Consider the following 23399-nt stretch of genomic DNA (forward strand, 5'->3'; position numbering starts at 1 on the left):
TGGAATGATTTGCTTCTACTGCTTTCTCCACTAGGCAAATTATGGATTAACTGTGATTCCTTTTAGACTTACCACGGTTTTTTGTTTGTTTGTTTGTTTGTTTTGAGACAGCGTCTTGCTCTGTCGCCCAGACTGGAGTGCAGTGGCACGATCTTGGCTCACTCACTGCAGCCTTGACATCCTGGATTCAAGCCTCCCGTGTAGCTGCGACTACAGGTACCTGCCACCCACAACTGCCTAATTTTTGTATTTTTAGTAGAGATGGGGTTTCACCATTTTGGCCAGGCTGGTCTCGAACTCCTGACCTCAGGTGATCCACCCACCTTGGCCTCTCAAAGTGCTGGGATTACAGGCGTGAACCACCACTCCCAGCCCCTTCTGAATATTTCATACCATTTTAGGTATTCTCTGAAACACGGTAAGTTTTTACTGCCATTACTTGGGGAGGATAAAAGGAGAGGGAAGAAAACTAGCTTCCTTAAATATCTACCCTGTGGCAAGCAATATGCTATGTGCTGGGGGCAGGGCAGAAGAGTGGAAGAGTAAGAAACCTTCTGCTCTCATGGAGCACACATTCTGGCAGTCAAGATTCAAATGCCCTGTTTAAAGTTAACATATTTGGGCTGGGCGCGGTGGCTCACGCCTGTAATCCCAGCACTTTGGGAGGCCGAGGCAGGCGAATCATGAGGTCAAGAGTTCGAGACCAGCCTGGCCAACGTGGTGAAACGCCATCTCTACTAAAAATACAAAAATTAGCCGGGCATGGTGGCGGGCCCCTGTAATCCCAGCTACTAGGGAGGCTGAGGCAGGAGAATTGCTTGAACCTGGGAGGTGGAGGTTGCAGTGAGCTGAGATCATGCCACTGCACTCCAGCCTGAAAGACAGAGTGAGACCCTGTCTCAAAATAAATAAATAAATAAAGTTAACATATTTGATGCTTCTCAGAAGAGGCGATATGAAAAAAAGAAAAATTAAAATAACAAAAAAGTTAATATATTTGAGCATATAAAAACAACGCTGACTTTAGGCCGGGCGCAGTGGCTCACACCTGTAATCCTAGCACTTTGGGAGGCTGAGGCAGGCAGATCATGAGGTCAGGAGATCGAGACCATCTGGCTAACACGGTGAAACCCCGTTTCTACTAAAAAATACAAAAAATTAGCCGGGCATGGTAGCGGGCACCTACAGTCCCAGCTACTTGGGAGACAGAGGTAGGAGAATGGCGTGAACCCAGGAGGCGGAGCTTGCAGTGAGCCGAGATCACGCCACTGCACTCCAGCCTGGGCGACAGAGCGAGACTCCATCTCAAGAAAAAAAAAAAAGGTCGGGCGTGGTGGCTTACGCCTGTAATCCCAGCACTTTGGGAAGCCGAGGCAGGTGGATCACGAGGTCAGGAGATCGAGACCATTCTGGCTAACATGGTGAAACCCCGTCTCTACTAAAAATTAGCCTGGCGTGGTGGCGGGCGCCTGTAGTCCCAGCTACCAGGGAGGCTGAGGCAGGAGAATGGCGTGAACCTGGGAGGCGGGGCTTGCAGTGAGCTGAGATCACACCACTTCACTCCAGCCTGGGCGACAGAGCAAGACTCCGTCTCAAAAAAAAAAAAAAAATGCAGACTTTAGCATCTGACAGACTTTTTAGTATAACCCTTAGTCATACAATCAGGGGTCCCCAACCCCAGGGCCATGGATGGGTGTAGGTCTGTGGCCTGTTAGGAACCAGGCCGCACAGCAGGAAGTGAGTGGCAGGTGAGTGAGAGAAGCTTGTCTGTATTTACAGCCACTCCTCATTCCTCACATGACTGCCTGAGCTCTGCCTTCTGTCAGATAAGCTTCAACATTAGATTCTCATAGGAGTGCAAACCCTATTATGAACTATGCATGCAAGGGACCTAGGGTGTGTGCTCCTTATGAGAATCTAATGCCTGATGATCCGTCACTGTCTCTCAGCACTCCCAGATAGACTGTCTAGTTCCAGGAAAACAAGCTCAGGGCTCCCACTGATTCTACATTATGGTGAGTTGTAGAATTATTTTATGTTACAATGTAATAACAGTAGAAATAAAGTGCACAATGAATGTAATGCTTTTTTTTTTTTTTTTGAGACGGAGTTTCACTCTTGTTGCCCAGGCTGGAATGCAATGGCACAATCTTGGCTCAGTGCAAACTCCGCCTCCTGGGTTCAAGTGATTCTCCTGCCTCAGCCTCTCAAGTAGCTGGGATTACAGGTGCACGCCACCATGCCTGGCTAATTTTTGTATTTTTAGTAGAGATGGGGTTTCACCACATTGGTCAGGCTGGTCTCAAACTCCTGACCTCGTGATCTGCCTGTCTCAGCCTCCCAAAGTGCTGGGATTACAGGCATGAGCCACCGCACCCGGCCTGTAATGCTCTTGAATCATCCCAAAACCATCCCCCCGATCCCAGGTCTGTGTAAAAATTGTCTTCCATGAAACTGGTTCCTGAAGCCAAAAAGGTTGGGGACTGTGGATGAAATGACTATTTACTGAGTACCTACCATAAGCCAGCAGCATGCTCATACTCGGGACAGGAAAGTGAACTAAACCAGACTTGGTCCCTGCCCTCAAGGGGCTTACATCTACTGAAGGAGACAGGACAATGAGACAATTACGTAAATCATAATTATGAGTTATAACTGTCATCACTACTTCAAAGGGAACAACACTGTAAGATGACATAATAGTGTGTTTTGACCATACAAGGAGATCAAGGTGCTAAAGGAGGAGCACAAGTTAATTAGATAAAGGGGAGCAGGGCCGGGCGCGGTGGCTCACGCCTGTAATCCCACCACTTTGGGAGGCCAAGGCAGGCGGATGACGAGGTCAGGAGATCGAGACCATCCTGGCTAACACGGTGAAACCCCGTCTCCACTAAAAATACAAAAAACTAGCCGGGTGTGATGGCGGGCGCCTGTTGTCCCAGCTACTCTGGAGGCTGAGGCAGGAGAATTGCTTGAACCCAGGAGGCGGAGCTTGCAGTGAGCCGGATCGCGCCACTGCACTCCAGCCTGGGCAACAAGAGCAAAACTCGGTCTCAAAAAAAAAAGAAAAAATGGGGAGCGGAAATAATATGCCATCCAAAATATACCATCCAAGCAGCGGGAAGTGAGGCTGGCCATGCTGGCCATCAAAATAGCACTAGCTACATGTGATAATTAAATCCTTGGAATTTGGTTAATGTGACTGAATAAGTAAAATTCTAAGGCTGAATGCAATGGCTCATACCTGTAATCCCAATACTTTGGGAGGTGGGGATGATGTCACTGCACTCCAGCCTGGGTGACAGAAAGAGACCCTGTCTCAAAAAAATAAACAAAAGGCTGGGCGCGGTGGCTCACGCCTGTAATCCCAGCACTTTGGGAGGCCAAGGCAGGCGGATCACGAGGTCAGGAGATCGAGACCATCCTGGCTAACATGGTGAAACCCCATCTCTACTAAAAATACCAAGAAAAAAAAAAATGAGCTGGGCTTGGTGGCGGGCGCCTGTAATCCCAGCTACTAGAGAGGCTGAGGCAGGACAATGGCATGAACCCAGGAGGCGGAGCTTGCAGTGAGCTGAGATTGTGCCACTGCACACTCCAGCCTAGGCGACGGTGCGAGACTCCATCTAAAATAAATAAATAAATAAATAAATATCAAAAAAAAAAAAAATTAGCCTGGCATGGTGGCGGGCGCCTGTAGTCCCAGCTACTAGAGAGGCTGAGGCAGGACAATGGCATGAACCCAGGAGGCGGAGCTTGCAGTGAGCTGAGATTGTGCCACTGCACACTCCAGCCTAGGCGACAGTGCGAGACTCCATCTAAAATAAATAAATAAATAAATAAATACCAAAAAAAAAAAATTAGCCTGGCATGGTGGCGGGCGCCTGTAGTCCCACCTACTTGGGAGGCGGAGGCAGGAGAATGGCGTGAACCCAGGAGGTGGAGGTTGCAGTGAGCCAAGATCGTGCCACTGCACTCCAGCCTGGGAGACAGAGCGCTGTCTCGAAAAAAAAAAAAAGTAAACTTTTTTTAAAGTAAAGCAATAAAAGAATGGCTACTCCATAGATAGAACAGCCAAGAGTAAAATTTTAATTTTAATTAATTCAAATTTTGGCCAGGCGCAGTGGCCCGCACCTGTAATACCAGCACTTTGGGAGGCCCAGTCAAGCAGATCACCTGAGGTCAGGAGTTCGAGACCAGCCTGGCCAACATGGTGAAACGCCATCTCTACTAAAAATACAAAAAATTAGCCGGGCGTGGTGGTGGGTGCCTGTAATTCCAGCTACTCGGGAGGTTAAGACAGCAGAATCGCTTGAACCCGGGAGGCCGAGATCACGCCACTGCAACCCCAGCCTGGGCAACAGAGTGAGACTCTGTCTTAAAAAAAAAAAAAAATTAAATTTTTAAATGGAAGCAGTGCAAATTTAGAAATACTGATTATATCTTGAAATAGTAATGTTTTGGACATATGGAGTTTAAAACATTACTCAAATTAATTTCACCTGGCTTTTTTTCTTTTTTACTTTTTAAAAAATGTGGCTACTAGAAAATTCCAAATCACATACGTGGCCTGCTTTATGTTTCTACTGCACAATGCTGAGCCAGATTGTGAAGATTTTAGTTCTAGGACATGGAAGTCTCCCCTCTTTTAATGCAGGGTGGTGTAGTTGGAAGAGAACTGCGCTTGGAGTCAAAGACCCCTGGGTCCTGCCCCTCACTGGATGGACGCCCTGATACACCCACTAGGCAGCCGGTAAACTCCCTGAACGGCCTAGTTTCTGCACTTATCAGACGGAACCAATAACACACGCTTTTAGGACTCTAGGAGATGTGGAGTTGATTCTCCAGTAGTTCTCTGTCCCTTCCTCACAATGCGACCTTTAAGTAGTCCCTGGGCCTCAGCTTCCCTTGCTTGTAGAAGCCGCCATAAGGGCACGGGGAGGGGGCAGGCTGCCAGAGGTGGGTCATGGTGCGTCTGTCCGTCCGTCTTACCTGAAAGCATCGGCGGAATTTGACGAACCCGGGGCCGGTCCCGCCACGGGTCCCTCAGGGGACCCCGCAAAGTTCTGGGTCGGCCCCCGACAGCCGGTGCCCCCAAACTCACAGCAAGGGGTGCCCTTTGCCTTGTGCTGGGGGAGGAGGGGAGTTGGAGAGAGGCCCATTTTGCTACTCTGAGTCCAGGCGTTCTCTAGGCAACGCCGGCGCGGTCTCCACTTTCCCGTTTCGCTTAACAATGGAACCTTCGCGAGCCGCCGCGTTGTCCGCGAGATGCCGTTTCCATGGTGACAGCCGGGCCGGGGGCCCAGACCAATGTGTCAGTGGGGAGGGTGAGTGCAGGTCCTGGTCCTAGAGGCATGAAAAGGACCCCAGAAGACACTGCCTTTGTATAATCCGTTTACTATCCCGAGGTGATTCACGGAGTTTCTGGGGATTGGCGCAGGCTGGCGCTGGGAACCCCCGCGCCGGTTACCCCTTTCCTCGGTGGTAGAGGCCGGGCGGGGCGGCGCATGCGCGTGGCGGGCGGGCGGCCGGAGGCGGGTGGGTCAAGGTAGCTCTGGGCTACAGGATCCTTGCTGGGGGTTCGGGGAGCGCTTGGACCCCGGCTTCTGAGACGCGTCAGGTACGTCTCCGAGTCCGGCGTCGCCGGCCAGCGCTGCCTGGGTTCACTCGGGGGCCCGAGCTGAGTAGAACGTCCGGGCCTTGCCTGGAGAGAGGCTTCAGGAGGGCCCGGGGAAGGGGGCGGAGGCCGGGCGACCCCGGGCGGAGGCCGGGCGACCCCGGGCGGTGGCCGCCCTCCTCTGTGTGTCTCCGCGGTTGTGAGTTGGGGCGGTAATTCCTCCCCGTAGGTCGCCGTGAAGGTGATTGCATGAGATCGTGCGTGTTAACGTTTGTTGACAGCTGTTACTTGAGTCCGACAGCCCTGGGGGCCGTGCACCTGCGTATCATGGCTACCTCTGAACTCCTTGGGGGACACGTATACCTTTGAGAATCCGATGAAAGCCAGAGATTCCGCCCTTGTTTTCTTAGAATTAAAGTAAGATAATATATTTTATGGCCTGTTGCAAACGGAAAACCTTTACACAATGATTAGTGATTAGTATCAGTATCTGTGGACTGGGGAGGCTCTACTTACTTGATCCTCTTCCCAGGGTCGTTGTGAGGATCAAGTGCACAGCTTCCTATAAACACTAAAACACTATAACATCTTGTGAGCCAGGTACTATTATTATTCCTCAGTGCAAAGAAAGAAGCCGAAGTCCAAGGGGGATAAAGGCTGGAGTCCCACTGTGGGTGAGCCGCAGAGTGATCATTGGAAGCCAGGTGCTCCCCCTTCACTTCCTGTGTGCGGAGCACGCTCGCCCCGGGAGTTTCACTAGAAAGAAGGTTGCCATGGGCCAGGGGGACAGCTTGTACCTCAAGTGCACGCGGATGCCCCAGAATCCCAGGATCTCAGCTGAGCTGTTTGTGGATTATTAGATCTGACTTAAAAGGTAGCTAATCCAGACCCTTCCTCATCTGTAATATATGGATGACAGCTCCCAGCTGTAGTGTTATGAGAATTAGTGCGGTCATGAGTGAGGTGCCCAGTTAAAGCCCGAGAAGTAAAGCAGCTGGGCCAAGGTCTAGCAGGCAACTGAAGGGCAGAGCCAGGCCCCTAAACTTGTTGTGTCCAGCCCATGTGCTCAGGCCCAGTGCAGTTAGCATCAGTGGGGACTTGACTTATTTCTCCTTCTTCAAATGTCTCTAGATTTTAGGCATGCTGGGGGCTGCTTTTTAACTGTGTTTTGTTTATTTTGTTCATAAGTAATACATGAATATATTCTCATTGTAATAATTCATTAAATCTCGAGTATATTTAATATAATTTTGTATTGTACCATATGAAATTGTCACAATTTGACCTTTTTTTAACCTATAAAATGACAATTTCATTCAAGTCAGTCATCTTATTCCCTTTTTCAGGTTTAACCACTATGAACAGTTTGGTGTATCCTTCCAGATCTCTTTCTTTCTGTTCTTTTTTTTTTTCTTTGAGATGGGGTCTTGTTCTGTCACCCAGGCTAGAAAGCAGTGGTGCAATTTCAGCTCACTGCAACCTCCGCCTCCTGGGTTCAAGCAATTATCCTGCCTCAGCCTCCTGAGTAGCTGGGACAACTGGCGCACACCACCACAACCGACTAATTTTTGTATTTTTAGTAGAAACAGGGTTTCACCATGTTGGCCAGGATAGTCTCGATCTCTTGACCTCGTGATCTGCCCAACTCGGCCTCCTAAAGTGCTGGGATTACAGGCATAAGCCACCGTACCCGGCCTCTTTCTTTTTTTTAATACACACATATATTACTTTATTTTATTTTATTTTATTTTTTTTGAGATGGAGTCTGGCTCTGTTGCCCAGGCTGGAGTGCAGTGGTGTGATCTCGGTTCACTGCAAGCTCTGCCTCCTGGGTTCACGCCATTGTCCTGCCTCAGCCTTCTGAGTAGCTGGGACTACGAATAGATGGGACTACAGGCTCCTGCCACCATGCCAGGCTAATTTTTTGTATTTTTAGTAGAGACGGGGTTTCACTGTGTTAGCCAGAGTGGTCTCAATCTCCTGACCTCGTGATCCGCCCGCCTCGGCCTCCCAAAGTGCTGGGATTACAGGCGTGAGCCACCGCGCCCGGCCTATTCTTTTATTTTCACTTTGTCTTATCATATGGGGGAAATACCATACACGTCATTCTGCAACCTGCTTTCGCAGGTTAAAGCATGTCAGAAGTCTTTCAGGTTAGTTCATATACAGCTATCTCACTGTCTTTAATTGCTATTTACAATTTTATTTTTATTTTTATTTTTTGAGATATAGTCTCACTTTGTTGTCCAGGCTGGAGTGCAGTGGCGCAATTTCTGCTCACTGCAACCTCCGCCTCCTGGGTTCAAGCAATTCTCGTGCCTCAGCCTCCCGAGTAGCTGAGATTACAGGCGCACGCCACCATACTGGGCTAATTTTTGTATTTTTAGTAGAAATGCGGTTTTGCCATGTTGGCCAGGCTGGTCTCGAACTCCTGGCGTCAAGTGATCCGCCTGCCTTGGCCTCCCAAAATGCTGGGATTACAGGTGTGAGCCACTGTACCTGGCCTACAATTGTTTTTTTTTGTTTGTTTGTTTTTTGTTTTTTTGAGACAGAGTCTTGCTCTGTCGCCCAGGCTACAGTGGCACAATCTCAGCTCACTGCAACCTCTGCCTGCTGGATTCAAGCCTCAGCCTTCTGAGTAGCTGGGATTACAGGCGTGTGCCACCACACCTGGCTAATTTTTGTATTTTTTAGTAGAGACAGGGTTTCATCATGTTGGCCAGGCTGGTCTCAAACTCCTGACCTTAAGTGATCCACCTGTCTCAGCCTCCCAAAGTGCTGAGATTATAGGCGTGAGCCACCGCACCCGGCTTAGGCCCACAATTTTATTATAAGAATGTGCTGGCCGGGCATGGTGGCTCACACCTGTCATCCCAGCACTTTGGGAGGCCAAGGCGGGCAGATCACAAGGTCAGGAGATCGAGACCATCCTGGCTAACACGGTGAAACCCCATCTCTACTAAAAATACAAAAAATTACCCGGGTGTGGTGGCAGGCGCCTGTAGTCCCAGCTACTTGGGAGGCTGAGGCGGGAGAATGGTGTGAATCCGGGAGGCGGAGCTTGCAGTGAGCCGACATCGCACCACTGCACTCCAGCCTGGGCGACAGAGTAAGACTCTGTCTCAAAAAAAAAAAAAAAAGAATGTGCCACAAATTATTTGGCTACACCCAAATTGTTTGGATTGTTTCTTATTTTTTACTGTTATCAACAATAGAGAACATTGGGTGTGAGCATGTCCAAGTCTTTCTGGAGTGTAATATTTTAGAAGTAGAGTTGCTGTCCAAAAAGTGTACACATTTACAATTTTGCCAAGTTTTGAGTGCCCTTGAAAGAATTATAGCATCTTCTGATTCCACCAGTAATAACAGTGTCTTTTTCTTCACATCCTCATCAACCATGGGTATTATTCATCTTTTTAATTTTTGCCAATATGATGAATGAAAATGCACTTTTTTAACTTTTTGTTTTTTGAGATGGAGTGTTGCTCTGTCACCCAGGCTGGAGTGCAGTGGCGTGATCTTGGCTCACTGCAACCTCTGCCTCCCAGGTTCAAGCGATTCTCCTGTCTCAGCACCCCGAGTAGCTGGGATTACAGGCTCATGCCACCGCGCCTGGCTAATTTTTGTATTTTTAGTAGAGACGGGGTTTCACTGTGTTGGCCAGGCTGGTCCTGAACTCCTGACCTCAAGTGATCCACCTGCCTTGGCCTCCCAAAGTGCTGGGATTACAGGCATGAGCCACCACACCGGGCCGAAAATGCATCTTTTAATGATGTGCCTCACATGTTACTAATACAAGGATAAGTATATACATGTGTATATAGACACACACACACCATATGTATATACACGTATACCATATATGTGTGTGTACAGGTACATACACACACACGCAGACACATATACACCTTCAGCCAACTGATCATGGCTATGCACCTTGGGAAAATTGGGAAACTTCCCCAAACCCTAGCATTTTCATCTTTATTTATTTATTTATTTTTGAGACGGAGTTTCACTCTTGTTGCCCAGGCTGGAGCGCAATGACACGATCTCGGCTCACTGCAACCTCCACCTCCTGGGTTCAAGCGATTCTACTGCCTCAGTCTCCAGAACTTTATTAATGGATATTCCTCCTATTTTATTCTTGTTCTGTCCTTTACATAAGATTATAGACATAAGATTAATGCTTTCCCCTCTTCTAACCTCTTTCTCTTCTCCAGCAGAAACAGTGCCAGGGCCTTACAGTGTGTTTTGGATGGTGACACAGCATCAACCCCCCTCTGCATCTTGGTCCCCACCCCGTCCCCTCCACTACCAAGCTGGAAGCACTCTGGTTTGTCCAAGTTCTAAAGTGCTATGCCCAGGCCCAAATGCCATCCCCTAAGTTGCTGGTCTATGATTGTTTTTATTTTTATGATTTTATTTTATTTTATTTTATTTTTGAGACAGAGTCTCGTTCTGTCACCCAGGCTGGAGCGCAGTGGCGTGATCTCGGCTCACCGCAACCTCCACCTCCCGGGTTCAAGCCTTTCTCGTGCCTCAGCCTCCCAGGCAGTTGGGATTACAGGTGAGCACCACCACTCCCGGCTAATTTTTGTACATTTTTAGTAGAGACAGGGTTTCACCATGTTGGCCAGACTGGTCTCGAACTTCTGACCTCAGGTGATCCACCTGCCTTGGCCTCCCAAAGTGCTGGGATTACAGGCGTGAGCCACTATATGATTGTTTTTAATTCAAACACATAACTACCAGGAAAGCTGTCATGAGCACATAACCCCAAATACCTTCATTTATTTATAAATTATATATACTATACTTATGTATTGTATGTTTTACATACATTCCAAAGAAGCTTCTTAACTTTTATCATTAATTTTAGTGAGATCAATTTCTCCCTTAATGAAAACAGCCTGGAAGTTTTTTTTCCTGTTCTCATTGGATACATATCTTGCTGATTGTGATGGATTCATACTTTGAATTCTCTTCTAATGATAATGGATATAAAACCTTGTTTCAAATAGTCTTGAAAAGATACCAACCCCTCCTCCTGCCTTTTTTGGCCCATTTCTTGTCAGATCCAATTAACCCGTTACTGCTTTTATTTCATAATGTAGTGAAGGAAGACCTTACGCCCAGGAGGAGCAGTGAGAGGTCGGCTGTTTTCTTTTTGCTCACTTGTGCCGTCATTGTTGTTCTCTTCAGTCTATGTCTTCTTAGAAGGATTCTTTGTAAGCTGTGTGTGTGCTATAAATTAAAATTGAATAATATAGGCCAGGCGTGGTGGCTCAGGCCTGTAATCCCAGCACTCTGAGAGGCCAAGTTGGGCCAGTCGCTTGAGCTCAGGAGTTCGTGACCAGCCTGGGCAACATGGCGAAACCCCGTCTCTACAAAAGACACAAAAATTAGCTGGGCCTAGTGGTGCGTGCCTGTGATCTCAGCTACTTGGGAAGCTGAGGTGGGAGAATCGCTTGAACCTGGGAGGTCGAGGCTGCAGTGAGCCGAGATCACGCCACTGCACTCTAGCCTGGGCAACAGAATGAGACTCTGTCTCAAAAAATAAATAAATAAATAAATAAAATAAAAAATTGGGTGATATATGGGGAAAAAAGAACACTAACCCCTGTTTTACATCATATACAAATATTAATTCAAGATGAATTATAGTCACAAATGTGAAATGTAAACAATAATATTACCAGAAGTTAACAGAAAATATCATCATGACCTTGGGGTAGGCAATTTTTTTTGGGGGGCGGGGGACAGGATCTCACTCTGTCACCCAAGCTGGAGTGCAGTGTCATAATCTCAGCTCACTGCAACCTCTGGCTCCTGGGCGCAAGCAATCCTCCCACCTCTGCCTCCTGAATAGCTGGGACCACAGGCGTACACCACCATGCCCAGCTAATTTTTTGTATCTTTGGTAGAGACAGGGTTTTGTTTGCCATGTTGCCCAGGATGGTCTTGAACTCCTGGACTCAAGTTATTTGCCTGCCTCTGCCTCCCAAAGTGCTAGGATTTATAGGCATGAGGCACCATACCCAGCCTGGGGTAGGCAAACATTTTAAAAATACAATACAAGCACTAATCCTTAAGAAATAATAATAAATTGGGCTGGGTGCAGTGGCTTATGCCTGTAATCCCAGCACTTTGGGAGGTCAGGAATTCAAGACCAGCCTGGCCAACATGGCGAAACACCATCTCTACTAAAAGTACAAACATTAGTTGGGTGTGGTGGCAGGCGCCTGTAATCCCAGCTACTCAGGAGGCTGAGGCAGGAGAATTGCTTGAACCCAGGAGGCAGAGGTTGCAGTCAGCTGAGATCACATCACTGCCCTCCAGCCTGGGTGACAGAGTAAGACTTGATCTCAAAATAAATAAATAAATAAATAAATAATTGGATTTCATTATAATTAAGAACTTCTGGCTGGGAGCTGTGGCTCACACCTGTAATCTCAGCACTTTGGGAGGCCGAGGCAGGTCGATCACGAGGTCAAGAGATTGAGACCATCCTGGCCAACATGGTGAAACCCCGTCTCTACTAAAAATACACAAATTAGCTGGATGTGGTGGTGCGTGCCTATAGTCCTAGCTACCTGGGAGGCTGAAGCAGGAGAATCGCTTGAACCCGGGAGGCGGAGGTTGCATTAAGAAAGCAAAAAGAGGCCGGACACGGTGGCCCACACCTGTAATCCCAGCACTTTGGGAGGCTGAGGTGGGTGGATCACCTGAGGTTGGGAGTTCGAGACCAGCCTGACCAACATAGAGAAACCCTGTCTCTACTAAAAATACAAAAATTAGCCGGGCGTGGTGGCGCATGCCTGTAATCTCAGCTACTTGGGAAGCTGAGGCAGGAGAATCACTTGAACCCGGGAGGTGGAGGTTGCGGTGTGCCGAGATGGCGCCATTGCACTTCAGCCTGGGCAACAAGAGCGAAACTCTGTCTCCAAAAAAAAAAAAAGGAAAAAAAAAAGAAAGCAAAAAGAGGTCGGGTGCAGTGGCTCATGACTGTAATTCCAGCACTTTAGGAGGCGGAGGCGGGTGGATCACTTGAGGTCAGGAGTTCGAGACCAGCCTGGCCAACATGGCAAAACCCCATCTCTACTAAAAACACAAAGATTAGCTGGGTTTAGTGGCAGGCGTGTGTAATCCCAGCTACTCAGGAGGTTGAGACAGGAGAATCTCTTGAACCTGGGAGGCAGAGGTTGCAGTGAGCCAAGATAGCACCACTGCACTCCAGCCTGGGTGACAGAGCGAGACTCTGTTTCAAAAAAAAAAAAAGAAGGAGAAAGCAAAAAGAAAAAAGTGGGAGAAGATATTTTCAGTACTGTACATATATACAGTAGTGAAACTTGTATCCAGCGTATATAAATACCCTTACAAACCCTTACAAAATGAACATGATAGACAGCTCAATTTTTAAAAATGGCAAAAGAGGGCTGGGCGCGGTGGCTCATGCCTATAATCCTAGCACTTTGGGAGGCTGTGGCGGGCAGATTGCTTGAGGTCAGGAGTTCGAGACAAGCCTGGCCAGCATAGCGAAACCCTGTCTCTATTAAAAATACAAAAATTAGCTGGGCATGGTGGTGTGTTCCTGTAATCCCAGTTACTCGGGAGGCTGAGGCAGGAGAATCACTTGAACCTGGGAGGCAGAGGTTGCAGTGAGCTGAGATTGTGCCACTGCACTCCAGCCCGATGACAGAGGGAGACTCCATCTCAAAAAAAAAAAAAAAAAAAAAGGCAAAATACATGAATAAGCACGCCACAAAAAAATCCATATATGTCCAAGGAGTATGTTAAATGATGCTCAACTTAATTAGTTATTTGGGAAAAGCAAATTAAACAATGCAACACCATTACATACCTGCCAGAATGGAAAAGATGAAAAAGAAAGTGCCAGATATTGACAAGGATCTCTTGCAAACTACAGATAGGAGTCTAAATTGGTACAATGACTTTGGAAAACCATTTGGCAGAATCTGTTAAAGCTAAATATATGAATGCTCTGTGACTCTATAGTTATACCCCTAAGTATGGAACCAGAAAGGTGTACATATGCATGTAGATGTACATGCTCAGGTCTTATGTTCTTAGCAGTAGTTTTTTTTCTTTTCTTTTTTTTTTTTTTTTTCTTGAGACAGGGTCTTGCTCTGTTGCCCAGACTGGAGTGTGCAGTGGTGATCATAGCTCACTGCAGCCTCAAACTCCTGGGCTGAAGCAATCCTTCCACCTCAGCCTCCTGAGTAGCTGGGACTACAAGGGTACACTACCACGCCTGGCTGATTTTTCAATTTTTTGTAGAGATGAGGTCTCATTATGTTGCCTAGGCTGGTCTTGAACTCCTGGCATCAAGTGATCCTCCTGTCTTGGCCTCCCAAAGTGCTAGGATTACTGGCATAAGCCACCATGCCTGGCCTAGCAGCACTATTTTTGACGGTCAAAAACTGGAAACAGGCCGGGCGTGGTGGTTCACACCTGTAATTCCAGCATTTTGGGAGGCTGAGGCAGGCAGATCACTTGAGCCCAAGAGTTCAAGACCAGACTAGGCAACATGACGAAACTCCCATCTCTATTAAAAATGCAGAAAATTAGCCAGCATGGTGGTGCGTGCCTATAGTCCCAGCTACCCATGACACTGAGATGGGAGGATCACCTGAGCCTGGGAGGTTGAGGCTACAGTGAACAGAGATGGTACCACTGCACTCCAACCTGGGGGACCAGAACAAGACCCTGTCTCAAGAAACACAAAACAAAACTGCAAACAGCTCAAATGTCCATCTTCTGTAGACAAGTAAATTTTGCTGTGTTTATACAATAGAATATTATCCAGCAATGCAAATGAACAAACTATAACTACACACAGCTGCATGGATAAATGTCAGAAACATGACGTTGAGTGTGAGAAGCCAGATGCAAACGAGGACTCACTGTGCAATTCTGTGCATGTACAGTGGCCAGGTGAGGCTTATGGAGTGCTGAAATGCTCTGTATCCCAATCTGGAGGGTGGTTTTAAAAAAATGTTTTGAGCCAGTGCGTTGGTTCACACCTGTAATTCCAGCACTTTGGGAGGCCAAGGTGGGCAGATCACTTGAGGTCAGGAGTTCGAGACCAGCCTGGCCAACATGGTAAAACCCTGTCTCTACTAAAAATACAAAAATTAGCTGGGCGTGGTGGCACACACCTGTAATCCCAGCTATTTACAAGGCTGAGGCACAGAGCAGGGCTCTGTCTCAAAAAAAAAATCGTAAATAAAAAATAAAATTTAAAAAATATTTGATTTTAATTTTTTTAGAGATGGGGGTCTCACTGTGTCACTCAGGCTGGTCTTGAACTCTTGGGCTCAAGCAATCCTCTCACCTTGGCCTCCCAAAGTGCTGGGATTTCAGGTATAAACCACCACGCCTGGAGGGTGGTTATACTTGTGTAGTAAAAACTCATGAAACCTTACACTTATGATTTGTGGTAGACTTTTCTGTTTTAATGTTATATATATATATATATATATTTTTTTTTTTTTTTTTCTTTTTTAACCTTTTTTTGGTAGAGATGGGTCCTGCTAAGTTGCCCAGGCTGGTCTTGAACTCCTGTGCTCAAGTAATCCTCCCGCCCTGGCCTCCCAAAGTGCTAGGATTACAGGTGTGAGCCACTGCTCCCAGCCTAAATAAAAAGTTTGCTTCTCCCCACCTTTTCTCCCCCAAAACCAGGGTGTTATCAGGAAATCTACTTAACTAGGCCTAGGTGAATTGCAATAGGTTGCATTATGCTAAAAGCAAATGTACAGGATGGAGGGGTGTTGTTGTCAGCTCCGCCATGTCGTGGACCTGCCCCCTTTTCAGGACACCTCACGTCACCTTCCATAACAGAACAGGTAACGTAACATATAAGGTGCACTGTTGACAAGTGACACTGGTGACAAGTGAGGAGCACTGTTATCAATCTGGAAAGGAAATATAAGCATAGCTTTACTTATTTATTTATTTATTTTATTTTTTAATTTATTTTTGAGACAGAGTCTTGCTCTGTCATCCAGGCTGGAGTGCAGTGGCGCAATCTCGGCTCACTGCAATCTCTGCCTCCTGGGTTCAAGCAATTTTCCTGCCTCAGCCTCCCAACTAGCTGGGATTACAGGCACCCGCCACTATGCCTAGCTAATTTTTTGTATTTTTAGTAGAGACAGGGTTTCACCACGTTGGCCAGGCTGGTCTCAAACTCCTGACCTCTTGATTCGCCCGCCTCGGCCTCCCAAAGTGCTGGGATTACAGATATGAGCCACCGTGCCCAGCCATTTCTTTCTTTCTTTATTTTTTTTAGAGACAGGGTAATGCTCTTTGACTCAGGCTGGAGTGCAGTGGCATGATCATAGCTCACTGGAGGCTCAGACTCATAGGTTCAAGTGATCCTCCCACCTAAGCCTACTGAATAGCTGAGACTACAGGCACGCACCACCATGCCTGGCTAATTTTTGTATTTTTTGTAGAGACAGGGTTTTGCCATGTTGGCCAGGCTGGTCTTAAACTTCTGGGCTCAAGTGATCTGCCTACCTCAGCCTCCTGAGTCACTGAGACTGTAGTTGTGTGCCACCATGCCAGGCTTTTTTTTTTTGAGACATGGTCTCTCACTCTGTAGCCTAGACTGAAGAGCAGCAGTGGACCACAGCTCACTGCAGCCTCAACCTCCCTGGGCTCCAGCGACCCCCCAGCCTCAGCTTCCCAAGTAGTTGGGACTACAGGCATGCGCCACTGTGTGCCACCCAAAAATCTTAGCATACCGCGTAGCACAAAGGGAGCGTTCAGCACGTGGGAGCTATTACCAGGCGTCTTAATCCATTTTGTGCTGCCGTTACAGATTACCACAGACTGGGTAATTTATAAAGAAAAGAAGTTTATTTGGCTCACAGTTCTGGAGACTGGGAAGTCCAAGAGCATGGTGCAAGTATCTGGTGAGGGTCATCCTGTGTGAGGCAGAAGGCTCACATGGTGAGCAAGTGCATGAGACAGACAGCATGGCAGCAGAACTCATCCTTTTGCCAGGAGCCCACGCCAGAGAAAACTAACCCACTCCATGACAATGGCATTAATCCATTCATGAGAGCAGAGCTCACATGGCCCAGTCACCCCTTATACTGTTAAACAATGGCAATTCAATTTCAACATGAGTTTTGGTGGGGACATTCAAACCATAGCACCAGGATCATTAGTAGCCACATGATAAAATGTATGTCTTCAAGATTTGAAGACAATGGCATAAGGTCAGTGATCCAGCTGCTTGTACCCCTGACTTTTTCTGACCCTAGGAGAAGGGAGCACTGGCTTTGCTTTCATCAGGCCAAAGATGCCTTTCTTTGGGAATACGTTCAGTCCGAAGAAGACACCTCCTCGGAAGTCGGCCTCTCTCTCCAACCTGCATTCTGTGAGTGTCAGTACTGGGGTCGGCCGGGTGTGCAGCATGAGTTGAGTGCTGAGCGTGTCTCTGAATGGAAAGTGTGGTCCTCCAGAGGCATCGGTGCAGGAGGGCATCCTTTCCGTCCATATCATTGCTATTGCGGAAAACATTTTTGAACTCTTGTTTGGGAATGATCGTCAGAGCTTGTTTATCCAAGAACCTAAGAAGACGATCTCATTATGATATTTGACCCCAAATATCCAAATTTTTTTTTTCTTTTTTGAGATGGAGTCTCGCTCCCGTCCCACAGGCTAGGGTGCAGTGGCGCGATCTCGACTCACTGCAACCTCCACCTCCCGGGCTCAAGCGATTCTCCTTCCTCAGCCTCCTGAGTAGCTGGGATTACAACTGCCCGCCACCATGCCCGGCTAATTTTTGTACTTTTAGTAGAGACAGGGTTTCACCATGTTGGCCAGGCTGGTCTCGAACTGCTGACCTCAGGTGATCCACCGCCTTGGCCTCCCCAAGTGCTAGGATTACAGGTGTGAGCCACTGTGCCCAGCCAGTATTATCCAATTTGACTTCTACTTTATTCTGTGACCTTTTCCTACAGAGCTGGCTATTCAGACTGGCCATGTCTTCACAGAAGGCGAGTGGGGTTGAACAACAAGGCTGTGGGGGCTGAGCATTCACTCCAGGTTTCAGGTTTTAAGAGTCTGTTGTCTCCTGTTCCCAGTGAAAATCATGGTGGGGGCAGCCCCACTGTGGCCAGAGCTGGGCATTCTGTGGAGCAGGCCAGACAGAGGCTTAGGATCTCAGTTTCTGGTGCCCCCAGGCCTGAGGCTCCCTTTCCTCTCTGCCATGTGTGAGAGATGCAGATACACCTGGCGGTCCCTCTAGGACATCCTCTGTCCTAACCCCACACAGCGTAAGAGCAGCAGTGTGCTTACATGACGTCTGTCTCTGACCGTGACTTGAAGTCGGTCCTCCCCTACATTGTTTTCCACATGCTGACAGGTACTTGTAAGCCTTGGTACTTTTAAGGCCTCCACAGCGCTCCGTATGGTCACTGGTGGATTTTATTAGTTCCCCGTTATTATAGGATAACGACCCAGATCTTGGGAGCAGCACAAATGACCCTTGGTGGCCTCACTCCAGCTCTCCTTCCTGCCCTTGCCCTCTGCACACCCTGTGCTGCAGCCGCCCAAGCCCCGTGTGAACCTCCTCTGCGCATGCTACTCCTTCTGCCTAGAATGTTTAATTCTAGAATCTAGAATAGATTAATTAAAGAGCTATTGATTGATACCTTTCTATGTGCCAGGCACTCTCCTAAGCACTGGGCATGCAGAAGTGGATGAAGGAGGGGAGAGAAAAACATCAAATCCCTGCTTTCATGGGGCAGATACTTTAACGGAAGGCTACAGAAAATAAGCAAATTTATATCAGATGGTGATATGTGCCAGACAGCAAAACAAAGCATAGGCCTGGGATGGGGTGTGGCTGAAAACTGGGGACTGAGCTGTCATTTTCAACAGGGTGGTCAGGAAGGCCTAACTGAGAAAGGGACATTTGAGCACTTACCTGAAGGTCTCCCTGTGTTGAGCCGCTATTGAGGGCAGAGCTGGTCATACCCATCCCTGGATACCCAGTACCGAGTCCTGAATCGGGGTGGGTGCTCAGTGAGTTGTAGAAATGAATATCTAGGCCAGGCGCAGTGGCTCACGCCTGTAATCCCAGCACTTTAGGAGGCTGAGGTGGGCACATCACTTGAGGTCAGGAGTTTGAGACCAGCCTGGCCAATGTGGCAAAACTCTGACTCTACTTTAAAAAATACAAAAATTAGGCCGGGCACGGTGGCCCACGTCTATAATCCCAGCACTTTGGGAGGCCGAGGTGGGCGGATCACAAGGTCAGGAGTTCGAGACCAGCCTGGCCAATATGGTGAAACCCTGTCTCTACTAAAAAATACAAAAATTATCCAGGCGTGGTGGCGTGCGCCTGTAGTTCCAGCTACTCGGGAAGCTGAGGCAGGAGAATTGCTTGAACCTGGGAGGCAGAGGTTGCAGTGAGCCAAGATTGTGCCACTGTACTCCAGCCCGGGCGAAAGAGTGAGACTCCGTCTCAAAAAAAACCCCAAAAATTAGCCGGGTATGGTGGTGCATGCCTGTAGTCCCAGCTATTCAGAGGCCGAGATGGGAGGATCACTTGAACCCGGGAGGCGGAGGCTGCAGTGAACTGAGATCGCACCACTGTACTCCAGCCTTGGTGAAAGAGCGAAACTCCGTCTCAAAAAAAAAAGAAAAGAAAAGAATAGAATATGTAAATTGTACTGTCACACGTTAAGAAGCAACTCCTCTTCCTCTTAATTGTTAGAATTTTATGTCTTTTCCACAACATATGTAGCTCCATATTAAGCAAATGATAACTTGGGGGACTATTACATTTAAAAGGGATTTTTCACTTGATTAACAGTTTATAGTAGGATTGCTTAAACTATTAAGTGTCAAGTAGGTATAAAATAATTCAATTTATTAATTTCAGTATATATAGCTTTTCTGGAAAACATCTAATGTATAAAACAGTGTATTTTTTATCTCACAATTAAACTTTTGCTGTACATCATTTGATTTTATGGCTTTAAAAAAATCATTAAAGGTGCCAGGTAATGATTAGAGAAATGAGTTGTTGGGGTCATATTGTTGGCGGAAGAGGAGCTGGGATGAAGGCGTGTTCCGGGCCTGCTGAAGTTGTCACATAGCATCTCGCCCACAGTTGGATCGATCAACCCGGGAGGTGGAGCTGGGCTTGGAATACGGATCCCCGACTATGAACCTGGCAGGGCAAAGCCTGAAGTTTGAAAATGGCCAGTGGATAGCAGGTGAGCTGCACTTCCTGCCATTTTGTCAAACAAGATTGTAGGAGGAAATCCCCCTTTAACTGGTTCTGTCCTTCCTCCAGAGACAGGGGTTAGTGGCGGTGTGGACCGGAGGGAGGTTCAGCGCCTTCGCAGGCGGAACCAGCAGTTGGAGGAAGAGAACAATCTCTTGCGGCTGAAAGTGGACATCCTGTTAGACATGGTGAGGCAGGTGATGGGGAAGAGAGGCCTACCTTCTCCTTTTGGGGAGGCTCCACCTCGAGTCACTTAATCCAACAGATATCTCCTCAATGCCAGTTTGGCCAGGTATGTTGCTTTGCATCCAAAGCCACACTCAAGAAACAAGACACAGTTCCTGCCCTCACAGTGTAGAGGCAGGTGGACCGACCGTAAGCATAATTACATAAGGACCCAGTTGGAGTCTGCACAGGATCTGCACAGCACACGAGGGAGAAGTTATTTCTGTCAAGTCGGGAGAGCTTCCCAGAGGAAGGGATATCTGAGCTGAATGTGGAAGGATAATGGCAGGAATGGAGGTTAGATGAAGGCATTCCAGGAAGAGGGGTAGAGCCGGCTCATGGCTTGGAAGTGTCTCATACCAAGTAGGCATTAATCAGTGCCCAGCACAGACCAGCTGAGGGGCTCACACTGCATTAGTGTTGGTTTCTTGTGGCTGTTAAAAATCCAGCAACCCACTGGGCCTAGAGGAGCCTGTGAAGGTTCAGAGGCAGGAGAGCATACACCGTAGTGGTTAAGAGCACACACTCCAGAGCAAAATGGCCTGGGTTCCTCACCCAGCTCTGCTACTGACTAACTGCTCTGTAACTTAATTGCTTCAGCAATAAATGGCATAATAGCTAATTGTGGTGGTGCACCCCTGTAGTCCCAGCTACTTGGGAGGCTAAGACAGGAGGATGGCTTAACCTCAGGAGTTTGAGAGCAGCCTTGGCTGCAAAGTAAGACCCCCCTTTTTTTTTTTTTTTTTTTTTAAAGGACTAGGCTGGGCATGATGGCTCATGCCTGTAATCTTAGCATTTTGGGAGGCCGAGGTGGACGGGTCACAAGGTCAGGAGTTCGAGACCAGCCTGACCAACATGGTGAAACCTTGTCTCTAGTAAAAATACAAAAATTAGCCGGGTGTGATGGCACGCGCCTATAATCCCAGCTACTCAGGAGGCTGAGGCAGGAGAATTGCTTGAACCCGGGAGGTGGAGGTTGCAGTGGGCTGAGATCGCGCCACTGTACTCTAGCCTGGGCAACAGAGTGAGACCCCATCTTGGGAAAAAAAAAAAGAAAAAGACTGACATTTTAGGCTGGATGTTTTTTTATTTTTATTTTTATTTATTTATTTATTTTAGACAGAGTCTCGCTCTGTAGCCTGGGCTGGAGTACAGTGGCATGATCTCCACCCACTGCCCCACTGCAGCCTCTGCCTCCCGGATTCAAGTGATTCTCCTGCATCAGCCTCCTGATTAGCACCCGCCACCATGCTTGGCTAATTTTTGCATTTTTAGTAGAGATGGGGTTTCACCATGTTGGCCAGGCTGGTCTCCAACGCCTGACCTCAAGTGATCTCCCTGTCTTGGCCTCCCAAAGTGCTGAGATTACAGGCATGAGCCACCACGCCCGGCCTGGATTTTTTTTTTAAAAATGAGCATAATCGTAGTATCTACCTTATAGTGAGTTAGTACAAGAAAAGCACCCAGCCTGGCCGACAGAGCGAGACCGTGTCTCAGAAAACAAACAAACCAAAAAACAAAAACAAAAAAACCCTAAGGAGGAAAGTGGCATTCTATTTCCAGCATTTTTTCCCCTCATCCCCATTATGGGAGCTACAGCTTAGAATCAATTTCAACTCTAATCCCTTAGCCTTACAATCACCAGTATCTGCCTTTGACGTCCTCTGAGACCTGCTCTCCTTCGTGCAGGGAGTGCCATGCCCTCGTGGGTGACAGCGTGCTGACAGAGTGGACTGTGAATATTCTTCAAGTACTTGTGGTCCTGGGTCATCAGGGGTTGCATTCTACCCAGTTACAGAGGGTTTCCCATCGTGGAGGCCAGCAGCATCAGAGAAGTGGCAGGGGGCCTTTCCTCCATGTGTAGGGCCGGCCTTGCTAACCCGAAACATTTCCTAGAAATGTGCTGCTTCCTAACAGCCGCTGCTTCACTTTCAGCTTTCAGAGTCCACTGCCGAATCCCACTTAATGGAGAAGGAACTGGATGAACTGAGGATCAGCCGGAAGAGAAAATGAAGACCCCAGAGACATTTATTGGGGAGTAGGATGTGGCTGAGTGCTTTTTTTTTTTTGGCCAGACTAGCGGATTCAGTCCTGGAAGAGAGTATCATATAATGGGACCCACAGGCACTGGCACCCTTGGGTTGGCAATAGAAGGTGACATGGAATGGAGAAAACCAAGATTCCAGATGGGGATAGTAACTAGAAGGTGCTTCAGATGCACTGCCTGCGGGTGCCAGTCTGAAAACCAGACCGCACAGAGGCCTGGGGCTGCTGATGAGCTTTTTGGTGCTCTCCACACACAAGCTCGCAAACACACATGTCCCAGAATAGCTTTGTTGGGTTGTGTTGGGAGAAGCGGCTGGAGTTCATTCTCTCACCCCCTTACGTTGGTGTTTGGCGTGTGACAGCAGTTCTACAGAGCTCTGTGTTGGGGTCATGGATGAGCGGCTCTCTTGGCTCTTAAAGGCAGGCCTCTCTCTTCTTGCCTTTAAAGAATCCTCCTTCCTCACACCTGGCCTCCTCTGGCTTCAGCTTCTCAGCAGCAAGCACCAGCCTTCCACAACAACACTATATTTTTATGCTACTTTCCTGTTTGCACTACTACTTTTTTATTAAACGATGTTAAATAATCTCTCTGTGACCAAAGTGACTAAAAAGAGAACCATGAGTTTCTCAAGAAGTAAATGGAGCTGGCCAGGCATGGTGGCTCACACCTGTAATCCCAGCACTTTGGGAGGCTGAGGTGGGCAGATCACCTGAGGTCAGGAGTTCAAGACCAGCCTGGCCAATAGAGTGAAACCTTGTCTCTATTAAAAATACAAAAATTAGCCAGGCGTGGTCGTGGGCACCTGTAGTCCCAGCTACTTGAGAGGCTGAGACAGGAGAATCACTTGAACCCAGGAGGCAGAAGTTGCAGTGAGCCGAGATCATACCATTGTACTCCAGCCTGGGCGACAAGAGCGAGACTCCGTCTCCAAAAAAAAAAGAATTAAATGGAGCCTGGCCAGGTGTGGTGGCACACAACTGTAATCCTAGCACTAGCACTTTGGGAGGCTGAGGCGGGCTGATTGCTTTAGCTCAGGAGTTCAAGACCAGCCTGGCAATAGCGAAACAAAATACAAAAAAAAAAAAAAAAAAAAATTAGCTGGGTATGGTGGTGCACACCTGTAGTCCCAGTTTCTCAGGAGGCTGAGATGGGAGGATCACTGAGCCCAGGGAGGTTGAGGCTGCAGTGAGCTGTGATTGCTCCACTGCACCCCAGTCTGGGTGACAGAGTAAGACCCTGTC

General features: G+C 47.9%; 2 protein-coding genes across 24 annotated transcripts in view; one reads left to right on the plus strand and one right to left on the minus strand.

Moving 5' to 3' along the window:
• The window catches only part of FAM227A (family with sequence similarity 227 member A), a 70168-nt gene extending 64650 nt beyond the window's left edge, over window positions 1-5518 (minus strand). For 2 of the 4 annotated variants that reach the window (XM_009438328.4, XM_009438326.4), the window contains exon 1: window positions 4993-5518. The gene's annotated coding sequence lies outside the window, so the exon portion shown is untranslated. 4 annotated transcript variants of the gene reach the window in all.
• Window positions 5519-5530: 12 nt separating this feature from the next.
• Window positions 5531-22743, plus strand: CBY1 (chibby 1, beta catenin antagonist). Of its 20 annotated transcripts, none has more exons than XM_063807853.1 (8): window positions 5534-5620; window positions 9841-9950; window positions 10087-10184; window positions 14433-14572; window positions 16909-17024; window positions 19770-19875; window positions 19956-20074; window positions 22047-22743. In XM_063807853.1, the coding sequence occupies exons 2-8, from the start codon at window positions 9873-9875 to the stop codon at window positions 22122-22124; spliced, it is 735 nt and encodes a 244-aa protein (XP_063663923.1). In that variant the 5' UTR covers window positions 5534-5620; window positions 9841-9872; the 3' UTR covers window positions 22125-22743. The 20 variants fall into 20 exon arrangements, with proteins under 20 accessions (XP_003317288.1, XP_063663923.1, XP_063663930.1 ...); XM_063807852.1 differs by having other exon boundaries at window positions 5549-5620; window positions 9838-9950; XM_063807860.1 differs by lacking the exons at window positions 9841-9950; window positions 14433-14572 and adding an exon at window positions 6238-6491.
• Window positions 22744-23399: the final 656 nt, after the last annotated feature.

The sequence above is a fragment of the Pan troglodytes genome, chromosome 23 (genome assembly GCF_028858775.2).
Source record: "Pan troglodytes isolate AG18354 chromosome 23, NHGRI_mPanTro3-v2.0_pri, whole genome shotgun sequence".
Classification (NCBI taxonomy): domain Eukaryota; kingdom Metazoa; phylum Chordata; class Mammalia; order Primates; family Hominidae; genus Pan; species Pan troglodytes.